The 16,502-nt window shown below is 37.5% G+C and overlaps 2 protein-coding genes across 2 annotated transcripts in view; one reads left to right on the forward strand and one right to left on the reverse strand.

Annotated features, from left to right (window-relative positions):
• The window catches only part of rock2a (rho-associated, coiled-coil containing protein kinase 2a), a 37,593-nt gene extending 30,753 nt beyond the window's left edge, over positions 1 to 6,840 (forward strand). Inside the window, exons 23-29 of the mRNA XM_087780028.1 lie at positions 1,163 to 1,331; positions 1,428 to 1,498; positions 1,572 to 1,660; positions 2,600 to 2,678; positions 2,740 to 3,001; positions 3,068 to 3,281; positions 5,974 to 6,840. Coding sequence (XP_087636154.1) covers positions 1,163 to 1,331; positions 1,428 to 1,498; positions 1,572 to 1,660; positions 2,600 to 2,678; positions 2,740 to 3,001; positions 3,068 to 3,281; positions 5,974 to 5,977 — 888 coding nt within the window. The 3' untranslated portion in view covers positions 5,978 to 6,840. The remainder of the gene's footprint in view (positions 1 to 1,162; positions 1,332 to 1,427; positions 1,499 to 1,571; positions 1,661 to 2,599; positions 2,679 to 2,739; positions 3,002 to 3,067; positions 3,282 to 5,973) is intronic.
• A 1,560-nt stretch (positions 6,841 to 8,400) lies between these two features.
• Positions 8,401 to 13,586, reverse strand: slc66a3 (solute carrier family 66 member 3). Its single transcript, XM_087779847.1, has 7 exons — positions 13,361 to 13,586; positions 11,559 to 11,641; positions 9,982 to 10,051; positions 9,840 to 9,897; positions 9,518 to 9,638; positions 8,821 to 8,862; positions 8,401 to 8,753 (listed from the first exon to the last, which is right to left on the reverse strand). Exons 1-7 carry the CDS (start codon positions 13,504 to 13,506, stop codon positions 8,653 to 8,655), a joined length of 621 nt encoding a protein of 206 aa, XP_087635973.1. The 5' UTR covers positions 13,507 to 13,586; the 3' UTR covers positions 8,401 to 8,652.
• Positions 13,587 to 16,502: the final 2,916 nt, after the last annotated feature.

Here is a 16,502-nt window from a genome sequence, read left to right on the forward strand (position 1 = left end):
TCCACTCTTTCTTTATTACTTTCTTTTTATTTATTACTTTCTTTCTTCTTTTCTTTTCCTTTTTTCTGGCATTTTTCTTTCTTTATTTTTCTATCCTTTGTGACTTTTTTTCTTTCAGTCTTTATTTATTTATTTCCCTTTACCATGACTCTTTCTGTCTTTTTTTTCTTTCTTTCTGTTTTTCTATTTTCTTTCTTTCTTTTTTCTTTCTTTTTTTCCGCCTTTCTTTTTTCTTTCTTTCTCTTTTTTCTTTCTGGCATTCTCATTTTTTTTTTTTGATTACTTTCTTTTTCTTTTTATTTATTTATTACTTTCTTTTTTTCTTTTCCTTTTTTTCTGGTATTATTCTTTATTTATTTTTCTATCCTTTGTGACTTTTTTTCTTTCAGTCTTTATTTATTTATTTACCTTTTTTTTCTTTCTTTCTGTTTTTCTATTTTCTTTCTTTCCCTTTTTTTTGGCATTCTTAGTTTTTTCTCTATTTCTGTCTTTCTTTTTTCTGTCTCATTTTTTCTTTTTTGATTACTTTCTTTTTCTTTTTAAGTCTTTTTTATTTTCTTTCCAGTGTATTAATTACTCTTTTTTCTCCTTTTCACGACTGTCCTTTTTCCTTTATTCCTTTCAAACTTTCTCCCTTTTGCATCAACGTCAACTCTTCAGATTTCTTATGAATGATTGTGGTTTTTCTCCACCATCAACCCTCCTTTTTACTTGTTTTATTCATATTTATTTCATTCATGCATTGACTACTGACTCCTTCAAGAAACATCTTAAGAGGTTTTTATTTGTTCAGGCTTTTCCTTGATTTTCTGGAACTCCTGTTGTGTTATCAGTTTTATCTTGATCTTTAAAGTATATACTTTATTGAGTATTGTTTTGATTGTTTAAGCGCTTTGTGACCCTGGTCTGGAAAAGCGATATACAAATAAAAATTACTTGCTTACTTACTTAATAATATTTCTACATTTTATTTCATTATGTAATAAATATATACTGTATATGTATATATTTATGTTTTTATTCTCAGCAAAAATGTTTAATAAATAATGCATGTGTTTATCTTACTTTATATATACTTTTTCAATGGTTTTTTTCTACTTCCGTCCTTTCACAAATAAAATGGTCGCCCCTGATTCCTTCTGCCTTTTCGTCCATCTTGTAGCAACTGTCGGAGGAAAGCCAGATGAGGATCGAGCTGCAGATGGCGCTGGACAGCAAAGACAGCGACATCGAGCAGCTGCGGAACCTCCTGCAGTCGCTCAGCGTCCAGTCGGTGGACTCGGCCAGCGTCTGCAGCGGCCCGGAGTTCGACTCCGAGGACGCGTTGACGGGTGAGAGCTCCGGCCCAGAACACAATCTCTAATAAAAGTGTCGTGATAACAGCACTGCTGTTCCTTCAAGTCGAACTAAGAGTGTTAATCCTACAGAAACGCGGCTGGAAGGTTGGCTGTCGCTGCCGGTGAGAAACAACACCAAGAAGTTCGGCTGGGAGAAGAAGGTGATCGAAGGAGTCCGACCGACCTCTTGGTTTGTCGTCACTTTTGCTCACGTGTGCGTTTGTGTCGCCGCAGTACGTGGTCGTGAGCAGCAAGAAGATTCTCTTCTACAACAGCGAGCAGGACAAGGAGCAGTCCATCCCTTACATGGTGCTGGATATCGAGTCAGTGTTTGTTTTTTTCATGCCTCTTTTGATTCTGCTTGAATCCTGTTGCATGGTCCACAGACAGGGGGCGCTAGTGCGTCATCATCAATGTTTACTTGTAGTTGCACAAAACAAGGTTGATTATGAGTCTGAATATAAAAGCTTTTTGTTATTTATTTTAATTCACCGTCTTATTTTTATATGTATTTCCTGATTTTATGTCTCTTTTCCTATTTTTTTTTTCTTTTGGTTCCTGCCTTTTATCTTTGATTTAATTTAATGCTTTTATTGTTGGTCTCATTCATTTTATAAACGTTAACTGTTCAGATTTATTCTAAGTTGTCTGTTATTCCTACTGTCTTCTTTCCTTTGTACTTGTTTTAATTTAATGTCTTGATCCTATTTTTCTCCATTTCGCCATGAATATATATATAATTTTATTTTATATTCTCAGCATAAATGTTTGATACTTAATACATTAATTTATCTTATATATTATGACAAATAATCCTATTTTTCTCCATTTTAGTTTAAGTTTGTAATCATATATAAGTATTTAATTGCTATTTTTATTTTATGTTCTCAGCATAAATGTTTTATACATTATACATTAATTTATCTTGTATATTATGACAAATAATTCATTTTTCTCAGTTTTAGTTTGTAATTATATCTAATTAATTATTTAATTGTTATTTTTATTTTATATTCTCAGAATAAATGTTTTATACATTAATTTATCTTGTATATCATGACAAATAATCCTATTTTACTCTGTTTTAGTTTGTAATTATATGTAATTAATCGTTTAATTGCTATTTTTATTTTATATTCTCAGCATAAATGTTTAATAAATATCTAAATAATGTATATTTTTATTATTTTCTAATGTTTTTCTGTTCTCTCAAGAGTTTGCTCCGGCTCTTTTAATTATATCAATGTCTTGATTTCTTCCAGCAAACTCTTCCACGTGAGGCCCGTCACTCAGACAGACGTGTACAGGGCCGACGCTAAAGAGATTCCCAGAATATTCCAGGTTCGTTAAAACCTCCTTCATACGTCCACGTCTGATCTCACCTTCCGTTAAAATTCTCCAGATCCTGTACGCCAACGAAGGCGAGAGCAAGAAGGAACCCGAGGCGGAGCCGCTGCCCATCGGCGAGAAGTCGGGCTACTTCTGCCACAAAGGTCACGAGTTCATCCCGACGCTCTACCACTTCCCCACCAACTGCGAGGCCTGCACCAAGCCGCTGTGGAACATGTTCAAGCCCCCGCCGGCGCTGGAGTGCCGGCGCTGCCACATCAAGTGTCACAAGGACCACATGGACAAGAAGGAGGAGATCATCGCTCCCTGCAAAGGTCAGTCGCCCGGAGGTCGCGACCCGACGCAGGATTCCTCATTTTTTTCCGTTCCCTCCTCCTCAGTCAACTACGACGTGTCCACGGCCAAGAACCTGCTGGTGCTGGCCGTGTCCCAGGAGGAGCAGCAGAAGTGGGTCAGCAGGCTGGTCAAGAAGATCCCCAAGAAGCCGCCGCCGCCGGACAACTTCGCTCGCTCCTCGCCGCGCGCCTCCATGAAGGTCCAGCCCAGTCAGTCCATGAGGAGGCCCAGTCGACAGCTGCCCACCAGCAAGAGCAGGTAGACCCGGAACACTCGTAGCCGGTCCGGTAGTTTCAGCTTAGATCTCAACACGTGTGAGTGTCCTGGACCCGAAGTGGTCGTAAAGTTGTTCTGGTTCCTCCTGTTCTGTCTCCTCGAACCAACGCTCGCCCCCCCAGTCCAGAGGACTTTGAGATCCCAGACTGGAACTGGGCTCTGCACCGCATCGACGAGGACTGTTGCTCGGTTCACTTATGAGTCGACGGTAACTCTGCGTGTTCTGCCGTGACCTCGCTCCTCTTGAAACCTTCCCTTTGACCTTTGACCCTAGGCCAACGTTCAACGTCAGACGAGGAGAAGAACAAGAAGGTTTTAAACTGGTACCAGTGAGAACCAGTACTTTAGAGACGGTACCAAAGCTTATAACAGACCTGAGAAAAGTGACGGATTTAAGTGGCCCTTAGGAGTAAACGGTAAAAGTTTAAAATTGATTAAAACATCTTCCTGAAGAAGAATTTAGTAAGATCTTTGAGATTTTACCTTTTGTTTTCTCTTTTTTATAATTAAATGTACATTAAATGAAATATAACAACAACAAGAAAAAAAACTTCCAATTTATTTAGCTTTATTTTACAATGTCATGGCATATTTTTTTTTGTATTTATTACAAAATATAAACACTATGAAAATTAAATTTCCTAAATATTTTGAAACACAATGAAAGAAAAAATTGATAGTATTAAATCCAATAACAATTAATTTTATAATGTACTTCTTTTAATCCTATTTTTAGTCCCCCATCGGCCATCATATAACGGTAACCTTCAGTCATTCTTCTTTCTTTTGGCTTTATGGCCCTTAACAGTCACAGTATATAATAATTTATTGCCCAACTATGACTTAAATAATAAAGAATCAATTGGAAAACCGTCTATTGGTTTTGGCGCTCATTTTGTCTGTATATTTTTACCGTTTGTTAATAAAGTTTGGTTCAAAGGCTCGCATGGGTGAATATCGCCCTCTAGTGGAGCAAAACGTTATTGACAACCCCTGACGGGAGTTCAGTTACTTTCACACAAGTTAATAATGTTTGTAAAACACGTTTTTTTTTTAACTACTTAATTTTCATTTTGATTAATTGATAACACCTCCAAGATAGTATTAATATATCTCACTATTTATTGACCCATGTTTCCTAATTTATCCCATAATTCTTTGTCTTCTGGTCGTCCATCTGTCCGGAGGCACATCTGTGAACAGATGTCGTTTTGTTCTGTTGCTCCGATTTTCGGGGGCAAATTTTGAGTCGAATGAAACCCGTGTTGCCTCTTGGTTCCGCTCGCCTCCGTCGACGTCAGAACGCTGCTCACCAGTGACTCGTCTGCTTCTGTCTCCGTCCAGGTTCTACCTGGTGAACGACTGACCGTCTCCATGTGTACGTTATTATTTGAACACAGGAAGTTGTTGTGCGTCGACGGCGGAGGTGGAAAGTAACAACTTAACCCTAGAAGTACTTGTTAAGACTTATTATTTTAAATTGCTATTTCATTGTTTTAAGACTCTTTCCACCTCCGACCGTCGCTCAGGGACACGGTGGTGGGTGACGGGTTTGCACTCGGTGCCTCATCACGATGGTTCCTCCTGGAGGTCACACTTTAAATGAGACGTTTCTGATACTGACTTAAGGTTAATACGTGATACTGTCGTGGTTCATTACTCGGTCAGGAGTGTGTGTTAGTTGTGTGTCAGTCGTTTGATGCGACCTGTAGTTTGTTCAGCTGAGCTGCTGACTGAGAGATTGTTCCTGGTGCCCAAGAGAAGAACCTGACAAACTGATTCCATCCATGGTTCTCAGGTGACACACTGTGTCTATTGGAAAAAAACAATTTACCGAAGGAGACCTCCTGAGGGATCAATAAAGTTTTACCTTACCTTACCTTACCTTACACACTGTTGTGTTTTCTAAACACACTTCTGCTAAAAACAAAAGAGATTCTGGTGGATCAAACCATTCTGAGGCAGGAGGTGTTGCTGCACTTTTTTTAGCTTTTACAGGATCTTTTTAGCCTAAAACGCCATTAAACAAAACATTTGTATGGGTGGCATATATCGTGATACTGTAGTAACAAGTATATATGTGTAGTATTGTCGAGTACTTGACTCTGGTGTTGTAGTATTTACAGACCACATGACTCTTAAAGAAGTCGTAACTGCTTTCATTAGTTTTCAAACCAAAATATGTCCAAACATCAGCTTTAAAAGCCGCTGAAGTCGACCGTATCCTCTCGTCCTCAGTCATCGCCGGGATTTCGAAGAATTTTAACTCTCCCTAAAGCAGAGGATGACGTAATAGGTGCTGCCGTCTAGTGGCTAGAAGTTTAACTGCGACACAAAAATGAACAAGCGCTGTGATTGCATGTTAGTCGTGAATGAGAAATTTAATTATTTAATTTAAAACACACTTTATTGACAAATAAGCCATGAAAAAACTACGATCGAATAAAATAACGAACACAAAAGAAACAAAAAAAAGCTGTTGAATATTGAGGAGGAGAAAAAAATGTTTACATTGGTGAATTATTAGCTCAAATGGCTTAAACTTTTCCACTTCATTTGTCCTAAAAATATATTTCCCTGGATTGCTGTGTTGGTCACATGATGTTGGAGTCACATGGTGCCTCAGGTGCGATCAGAAGTATCTTAAGAGTCTAACTCGAGTCTCTTCCTCCAGTTAACCTCGACCGGGACTCGCCAGGACTCGCCAGGACTCGCCAGGACTCGCCAGGACTCGCCCGACGGTGTTTTTTTTCCAAAGTTTGCAGACGAGCACACTTCCAAAAAAAACAAAAACCAAGAAAAAAAAAACTGCTATGACTCACCTGGCTAAACCTGAAGCGACGTGTGATGTGCGCTCGAGCTGAGAAAAGGAAGAGAGACAGTTTTACCTCAAGACTCTGCATCAGGACTCGACATCTTGACATCGTGGCCAAAACGAGAGGAAGGAGGGAAAACACTACAGTCGTTTCTTCGCCACTCGACGTTTACCGAACGACAGGGTTTCACCGCTTTTTCTCTTCTTTGTTTGAATGTACGTCTGGATTTTTACCAGAGTCGACACACAGGCATTGTACCCCCAAACCCCTCCTCGAGAAGATACTTGACTGAAGCTCCGCCCCCTTTTTAAACCCCGAAACTGAAACCTTCCTCCAACAATGATTCCCTGAACTGAGCAGCACTATTCCACTGAAAGTTGTTATATTTTTTTTTTTTCTAAAAAAGTGTTTGGTGTGATATTTTTGTATTAAAAATAACCCAGCCTAGAGTTTGGGGGCGTTGTTGTGTGTGTGCGTGTGCAGTAGTGTGTGTGTGTGTGTCTGCGTGTATCGAGTGGCCTCCTTTAACCAAGACGCATGTTTTATACATATAAATATACACAGTATATATATTTTACATGCCGTACAGCGCACACTTTATTTAAGCAGCGGTGTCCACTTTGTATTTAAGGGCTTCGACTTCCAAGTTTGCATGTTTGCTACCAAACTGTGCTTTAAATAATAATAATAACCACTTCAACAATAAAGACATGGATGTGCCGGTTTTTTGCTTCTTGAGTTTTCTTATATTTTCTTATCGCAAAAATTGATTCGAGACGAGAGTTTGGCCGATATTTGGGGAAAACTTCCATTACTTAACACAGAATATAATGTAAAGATACAAATGAATTAAATGCAGGTTAATAATGAAGAATGCAATAAGAAACGTTACCATTAAATGGAATATAATTAATAAAAGTTTTTAGACTTTCTTTTATTGTCATTGCACAGAAACACAGCAGTGAAACTGACAACGAAATTTTGTTGCTTGGCAACCGTTAAAATACACAGAGTGAATGTATAAATATTAAAGTATCAATATTAATAAGTTAAAAATAGTGCAATATAGTAGAAATACAATAAATACGTTTATTTCTTTTTAAACACTAGCTTAGTTAAACGTTTTATTCAAAAGTACGAGATTTCGGTCTTATTTTATTTATTATTATAACAAGGTTAGTCAAAGAAGGTTCTTTTCAGAATTACATTTATCTTCCATCCACTCAGAATGGTGTTATTTTATATTTAAATATGTAGTTTTAGCTGCATTTTTATTCCTTATTTATAAAATAAAATCTCTTTTTACGCCATTATTAATTTGAAATAAAACGTGACCAACAACTACGTAATAAAGCGGTTGGAACTGGAGTCCGTTTCCGTCGCTCCAACACGCCGTCACTTCCGGGTCTTAATACTTTGCTTTGTGGAGAAAAAAAGGTCAATGCAGAGTCACGGGTCGTTTATTCGCCGCTTCAAGTCAAACAAATTACAAGCTTTTACGATCGATCGGACGCGCTCTTTGCCGGCAGCTCTACAGGTCAATAGCTCCGGGAAAGACGGTCCCGAACGATAATAACATCGCTATATTTAAGGCAAATTTGCAGGCCGAGAGGTCCTTCCCCGTATCGCCTTATTGGTTCCTTCAAACTCCCTGTGTCACGATATCCTGTGGAGAATTCTTCCTACTTTGTTTATCATTCAAATGTTCTTCGGTGGAAGTTCCTGTCTCCTCGCCCCCCCCTCACGGATGTGTCCCGCTTCGTTGTTTTGATCCACGACCCCAGGTGTGAAAAGGCAGACAAACAGACGTTTAAATAACCGGTGTCATTTCTCTAATTCTGTTCCAAGCTTGTCTTGAAAACAGTGTGTCAGTCTGAGTGAAATGTTGATTGTGAATGTGTTTTCAAATGTTTAAGCTCTTAGATGAAGCTAGTAATTTATACTTTATATTTTGATTATCTTTTAGCATTAATTTAAGTATGGCGTATACGTATAGTGTATACATTTTTTTAATCAAACAGTAAATAATCCATTAAAAATGCCTTAAAACGTCTCATAGTTTAAAAAAAAAAAAAGAACGCTGCTTTTATTGGGTCAAGCAGTTCTTTTAATGTCAACAATATGCGTCGTTATAAATTCCTACGCCATTGAACGCAGCACACTCGCCTATGCTAATGCTTGGCGCTGTGATAGCGCGTTAGCTTAGCTTTTAATTTTGTATCGTTTTTTTTTTGTTCACGATATCGAAGTGTAGGCGCAAATGATCGACAACATCAACGACAAATCTCAAAAGTTGTATTTATTTATTTAAAAAAATAATAGAAGTTGGTTAAAACCCTGAGGACAAATATTAATAAAAATTATTTAAAAGTGTTTGTTGGAATGTTTAAGTCGGAGGTAGGGACACACGGGAAAGAACATTTAAAGGGGCAGTAACATGTTTTTAAAAACTCAACAGCTTGTTCATTTTTTTCCCCCCTTTTTCGTCGCGTCACAGTCGAAGGTCCATCAGCACCGAAGCGAGTCGCTCTGGATCTTCAGTCTTCTTTCTTGGTTCTGCTGCCGTGCCTCTGGTAGTGCAGGATGGTGAGCAGAACCCAGGTGTTGAGCGACGTCGTCACGATGAACCGCACCAGAACTGACGGACGATCGATAACGTAAGTGAGTCTCGTGGTTTCTGAACATCAACCTTCACTCGTACTCACCCTGAACGTCTCCCGTCGTCACCATGGTGGTGTAAATCCGAGCTGAAACAGGAAGTAGAATTAATGCCGAGTTCACAGAGAGGGAGTGAGACTTATTTTAAGGCCAAACCAGCCTTAAAATAACTGCTTATTAAGTTTAAGTTCAAGTTCTTTTTATTTTAAAATATGCATGTATCGAAACATACAGCATAAATTAAATTGAAAAAAATAAGAAAATAAATAAAAAATAAATAACCAACGAAATTAAATAAATAATCAACAATACTTCAATAATGAACTAAAACTTAACAGAATAGAAAACAAAAAAAACAAGTTAATGTCAACTTTGCAACTGGCAGAAAAAGTCAATAAGAAAAGTCCTGAACTAAAAGTTTGTTATTTCAAATATATAAGTAAGTAAGTAAGTCATTTGTATTTATATAGCGCTTTTCCAGACCAGTGTCACAAAGCGCTTAAACAATCCAAACAATATTCAATAAAGTATAAACTTTAAAGATCAAAACAAGTTTAAATTCATAGTTTCAGATCATTATTAATGACATTTTAGTGACATCTTGTAGTAGAAACATCTAAACACGGTAAAAACTACCTGATATAAAAATGCAATTTACGTAATTTTTACCAATTTTAAAGCCACAAATTAAACATAAACTGTTGTCTTAAAGAGGTTTAAAGAACAAATGACGTGTATTATTACCTGCACAGGTGTATATCGCCATCAGCCAGGTGAGGGCGCTCACCTGTCCAGCATCCTTGGACTTCCACAAACACTGGAGCTGAGCAAACTTACTGGCGGCACTGATGAGGGTGCACAGACTCTGAGGAGGAAGCAGACCAGGGTTCAAGTCTACGAAAAACAAACAAAAAGTTTCCTAAATCTTTTAAATTTCCTGTCAAAAGTCATTGAGGTTCTTCGTCCCTCAGGAAACCACCGCTTCCTCTCATTTAAACGGCGGAACCTTCACACACACGCCCGACCTTTTTTCTACTCGTGACTCGATCCAGAGTGGATTCATTACCATGGCCAGGTCCACGATCCACTTCTCCACCGTGATGAGCTGCCAGCCTCCCACGAACCTGACGAAAGGATTTAAGGCGATAATAACAGAGAAGGTTTTTTTAAAAGGTTTTTAAAAGCGTTGAGGTTTGGTTCGAGGATACAGCAGAGCGTAGACGAGCGCGTGACTGTGTTTGTTGTTGTAGTGAAGGATCAGCAGCAGGATGACCACGTCTGGAACAGAAAAAGACACTCAAATCACATACTAGCGTACTCAAAGTTAGTATTTTTAGTGCATAAGTGCGTCTCAATTCTTAGTATGTGAAATTTAGTGCTCCATGCACACTTCATTGTCACTAAAACGCCCACAAAACTGAGTATGGTTCGATGGACACTAACCATACTAAACGGCCGCCATCTTAGTGACGTTTTAAACAGAAGTTACGTCATATATATATATATATATATATATTCATATACTTACAGGTGCATTTTCCGCAGCAGTAGGAGGATAAACACGTCTTCGCTGCTGATACCAGCTTAAATATCTCGCGAATATTTCGATTCTCATATTTTTTCTTTATTTCTTTTTCTAAACTTGCAAAACGTGCTGCCAGCAGGTGGCGATAGCGTTCAAACACCTGGTTGCAACCATCGTTAAATAGCAGTAGAAGAAGAAGCTGTCGTGTCATTTCCTGTTAGTGCGTAGCAGCAGAGTTTGATTTGAGACTAATGCTGTGTCTCAAATCGCATACTAGCGTACTAAAAGTTAGTATTTTTAGTGCGTTAGTGCGTCTCAATTCTTAGTATGCGAAATGTAGTGCGCCATGCACACTAAATTGGCGTACTATCACGCCCACAAAACTGAGTATGGTTCGATGGACACTAAACACACTAAACGGCCGCCATCTTAGTGACGTTTTAAACGGAAGTTACGTCATATATATATATATATATATTCATATACTTACAAGTGTATTTTCCGCAGCAGTAGGAGGATAAACACGTCTTCGCTGCTGATACCAGCTTAAATATCTCGCGATTATTTAGATTCTCATATTTTTTCTTTATTTCTTTTTCCAAACTTGTAAAACGTGCTGCAAGCAGGTGGCGATAGCATTCAAACACCTGGTTGCAACATCGTTAAATAGAAGTAGAAGAAGAAGCTGTCGCGTCATTTCCTGTTAGTGTGTAGCAGCAGAGTTTGATCTGTGACATACTATCTGTGGAGAATTTGCGTACTAGTTAGTATGTACACTATCCTGATGCATACTTACTTCTAGTATACTAAGAGAAGTACGCGATTTGAGACACAGCACAAGTTTAGTGTATGTGGTGTCTTCTGTGTCCACCAGGGGTCTCCGTTGAGCAGATCATCATAAATAGGGTACAGGGTTCAACTGCTCTGATCTGCTCTTACTTTTCACCAGGTTTAACCTTCTTAACAGACATTAAGTCGCTTTTCTGGAATGTTACGAGCGACTTAACCTCGGGGCGACAAGGACGGATATTCTTGGAATGTCAGAGGCGAGTAGTTATACATCTGGTATTTCATGAAAATTTAAAAAATGTTGACAAGTAGTTTGACTATAAAAGGTAGGAAACGCAGATGCGAGTTCCTCAGCGGTTTCACCAGGTTTAACTACCAAAATAACTTAATGTACAATAAACGCCATCAATATTAGTTTTCTTTCTAGATTATGCTTGATTTGCAACAGAACAAGGGAGATTTTCAACTCACCTTGTGCGATGAGAATTGGATACTCCAGGTATGTCGGGGGAGGGTAGTCATAATACACCTGGTACGTCATGAACACAATAAACCTGTGAAATATATAGATATTTATGTTAGCTAGCGAGCTTAGTTAGCTAGCATGAAGGATAATACAGTTGTTTTTTTTCAGGCTCAAGGCCCTAATAGTCATTTTAAACTGGCGGTAAGAAATGTTGACGTCATAACATGAAGTCTACAGGGTTTGAGATGTCAAAGGTCAACGGACAGAAGGAACCGACTGAATCTGCTCAGACTATTGACCAGGTTTAACCTCCTTAATACCCAAGAATAACAGCCATTAGTAGGAGAGAAACTGCAACAACCAACTCTCGCGCAAGAAACAAAAAACTATCTTTGATTTTAGAATGTTTGTTTTTTTTAATCATATTTCTTTTATAGTTTAGATTTCAATGAAATGTCTATAAAATATTTCGATTTTTCCTTTTTTATTTTTTAAATTTAACATATATACGCCCTTTTTATGCCGTTTGTTCATTTTTGTGTTGTAATTAAACTTCCGGCCTCTAGTCTGCAGCAGTCATTACGCCGCAATAGCTATAAGGAACAAAGAGATCCTGGCAATGACTGAGGATGAGAGGATACAGTCAACTCAAGGAGCTTTTCAAGCTGATTGTTTGGGAAATATTTTCCAAATTAAATGAAAGCGTTAACGTCAATTTGTCAAGAGTCCTGCTGTCTGTGAATTCAATACTGGTAGTCAAGTAGTCGGAAATTACTACAAATATATCCTTAAAATATATATATATATATATATATATATATATATATATATATATATATATAATATATATATAAGGCTGGATCAGATCAGTGATGTAAGGAGGAGTCTGACCATGAATAGATCTGAAAGTAAGAACCAGAATTTTAAAGTTGATCCTGAAAGAAACTGGAAGCCAGTGAATAGTTTTAAGGATCGGGGAAATGTGAGTTCTTCTACTAGAGCGGGTCAGAATTCTCGCTGCAGAGTTTTGAATCAACTGCAGGCGAGACAGATCCTTCTTGTTAAGACATGAAAATAAACTGTTACAATAGTCCAGACAAGATGAAACAAACACATGGATTATAAGCTCCAGATCATGTTCCAACAACATTTTCTTAAGTTTAGAGATTTTTCTCAGTTGAAGGAAACAGTTTCTGGTCAGTTTTCTACAGTGTTGAACAAGAGACATGTCTTTATCAAATACAACACCCAGGTTTCTCAGGAACAAAGAGATCCTGGCAATGACTGAGGATGAGAGGATACAGTCAACTCAAAGAAGCTTTTCAAGCTGATTGTTTGGAAATATTTTCAAAATTAAATGGAAAGCATTAACGTCAATATGTCAAGAGTCATGCTTGTCTGTGAATTCAATACTGGTAGTCAAGTAGTCGGAAAATACTACAAATATATCCTTATATATTGAATTCCAAAATAAATAAATGTAGTGATTCATGACAGCAGTGTCATCGCGAGGCTGTCACTCACTCACATGTAAGACAGAGACACCTACTGTTGGATGAAAGAAAGAAGTTGTTCATCAGATGATGTGTCCAGATGTTCTTCCCAAATCTTTAATCCTCCCGCACTCACGACATTTACCCAAAGGCTTTTATTTGCACAATAGTACATAATCACACCACGCAAACGTGTGCTCGTGAAAGTCAAATATGCTCGCAAGACGAGCGTCACCCGAAGGTCATATCGATCCACCTGTCACCCGAATATATCGCAGTTTTAATTCAAAAGTGTAATGTTTTCGTAAAGTTACCCGGTGAGCTCCAGCAGCAGACTGTTCAGACTGACCCCGGAGCTCGACTTCGCCCGCATCAGCAGGAAGATCTGCGGGAACTTTAGCACCATACACACGAACAAAGTGCTGACGTTCGCGAGATGGAGCAGCATGCCCACTTCCATCTTGAAAAAGTAAAAAATATATATATATTTAAGTAAAAACTAGAAAATATCCGACTCCAAAAAAAAAGTGGATGCTTCGGCTGACGTCAAGCGAAATGAAAGACTCAAAGTGGTTCCCCTCTATGATGTTTCAAAGTAAAACTTTGTTTGGCCAAGTGACGTGAATTATTTGAATCAAACCCATTTGGTTTCCACTTTAAGTTTAATTTCCGTGTTATTACTACTATATATGAACCGAACGTGTTGTAAATGATGCAAGGTTTGTCCTCGTTTATATCGCAGATTGTCTCTCGACTTTTATGTTGAAAGATAAATCGTACATATCCTCTGAAAGCAATGGTGTTGAGCTGCTGCACAGCGACACCGATTTCTCACCCACGTCTACACGACCGGAAGTGGGCGGAGTTACGTATTACAACTTATATTTATCTCAGAAACGCAATAATTATGAATATTTATATTTAACACATGACTAGTCAAATGGTGAACGTTGAGGCATCCAGAGTTGTGTGTTTATATAGTACTGATTTTAAAGTGTAATTTAATCTTCTATAGTTTGCCATTATAAAGCATATTCAAGCATGTTTCGTTAGTTCCGAATTTCGTTCTAAATTGACGCAAATCTTGATAATGATTTATAGATAAAAAGGTCATATTTACAAGAAAGATTACTATATTGAGTTTTCCTCCCCTAGACCTTTGCTCCTGCAAAGTTTTTAAGTAATGAAGAAATGTTGTCTCTGTAATAGACAAAACTTTTTTTAAAAAGCATGTATCCTTTCTACTATCAATTGAAAGAATGGGTTAAGAAAATAAACATTTGAATGTTTAAGTTGGTGTTTTCCTTTCTTCTAATTTCAATTAAATTTCCAGCCATTGTTAAATTGTCATCACAGTTACATTGAAACATGTCACACAACATGAAATACACAACACTTCAATTAACAGTTTTCATCCTTTAAAATGGTAACGTTCATTTTTTTTTTGTTTGCGTTTTTGAGTCATAGATAACACACAAAATCAACAGGTTGCGTTTTCCTAAGGAGGTACATTTGTTTCTATATTATTCAATCAAAAAATAAAGTCGCTTCAATAACAACAAATCAAAAAAAATATTTTCAATAAAACAAAAATGCTTTCAATAAAAAAAATGACTTAGAATGATAGTTCACCCAAAATTCGCCCATTTTCTACTCACCCTAATGTCGACTAAGAGTTGGGATTATTTTCAGAGTAATCTGTTTAGAGTTATAGACAAAAATGTATTTTCATTTTAATGTAGTGACCGGAGCTCAGAGGTATTTGTCTTCATTTACCTTAAACTCAAAAACATCCAAATACCCCAATACTGCTCGTCTTTAACGTCAATCTTGTATTGAAGCCTTGACATGAAGAATTGTTGCGAAATTGAGCTGCATTCACTACATTAAAATAAAGGAGGAGTCTGACCATGAATAGATCTGAAAGTAAGAACCAGAATTTTAAAGTTGATCCTGAAAGAAACTGGATGTTAAGTAAGTACTTAAGATGTTTCTTGAAGAAGTCAGTAGATCATCAAACACAGAGATCGTTCCAAAGCTTAGGAGCAACAGTCTGGAAGGATTTCTCTCCTCTGGCCTGGAACTCCTGTTGTGTTATCAGTTTTATCTTGATCTTTAAAGTATATACTTTATTGAATATTGTTTTGATTGTTTAAGCGCTTTGTGACCCTGGTCTGGAAAAGCACTATACAAATAAAAATTACTTACTTACTTACTTACTTAAGGTGTTTTTTATTTTGCTTTTCAAATTGTTTTTTTTATCATAGTTCTTTTATAATTTAGACTTCAATTAAATATCTAAAAGAATATTTCGATTTTTCCTTTTTTATTTATATAAATTTTTATATTCAACATATATACGCCCCTTTATGGGGTTTGTTCATTTTTGTGTTGTAAACACTTCAGCCTCTAGTTTGCAGCAGTCATTACGCCGCCATAGCTAAAGTAAGTAAGTAAGTAAGTAATTTTTATTTGTATAGCACTTTTCCAGACCAGGGTCACAAAGCGCTTAAACAATCAAAACAATATTCAATAAAGTATATACTTTAAAGATCAAGATAAAACTGATAACACAACAGGAGTTCCAGAAAATCAAGGAAAAGCCTGAACAAATAAAAATGTCTTAAGATGTTTCTTGAAGGAGTCAGTAGATCAAACACAGAGATCGTTCCAAAGCTTAGGAGCAACAATCTTGGAAGGATTTCTCTCCTCTGGTCCTGAACCGTGTTCAGGAACCATCAGTAGATTCTGATCCACAGACCTCAGAGCCCGAGCTGGGGTGTAAGTCTGGATCAGATCACAGAATGAGGAGTCTGACCATGAATAGATCTGAAAGTAAGAACCAGAATTTTTAAAGTTGATTCTGAAAGAAACTGGCAGCCAGTGAAGAGTTTTAAGGATCGGAGAAATGTGAGTTCTTCTACTAGAGCAGGTCAGAATTCTCTCTGCAGAGTTTTGAATCAACTGCTGGCGAGACAGATCCTTCTTGTTAAGACATGAAAATAAACTGTTACAATAGTCCAGACAAGAAGAGACAAAGGCATGGATTATAAGCTCCAGATCATGTTGTGACAACATTTTCCTAAGTTTAGAGATTTTTGGAGACATGTCTTTATCAAATACAACACCCAGGTTTCTCAGGCTCAGTTTGACAGACTGACCTAAGTCACCCAAGTACTGACTCAACCCTGGAAGCTTATCATCAGGAGCAATAACTAGAGTTTCAGTTTGGTCCACATTTAGCTGCAAAGTGTTTTCACTCATTGTTTGATTTCTAGCAAACAATTGACTAACATTCTTGCCTTTAACTCTAAAAAAGGAAAAGATTGCTCTGAACATAATCCCAACACTTAGCGATGAGGGTGAGTAGAAAAATAAGTTAGGTTAGGTAGAACTTTATTGATCCCTCAGGAGGTCTCCTTGTTGTTCGGGAAAGTGAAGTTTGAATCACTTCAA

The sequence above is a fragment of the Callionymus lyra genome, chromosome 18 (genome assembly GCF_982586985.1).
Source record: "Callionymus lyra chromosome 18, fCalLyr1.hap1.1, whole genome shotgun sequence".
Classification (NCBI taxonomy): domain Eukaryota; kingdom Metazoa; phylum Chordata; class Actinopteri; order Syngnathiformes; family Callionymidae; genus Callionymus; species Callionymus lyra.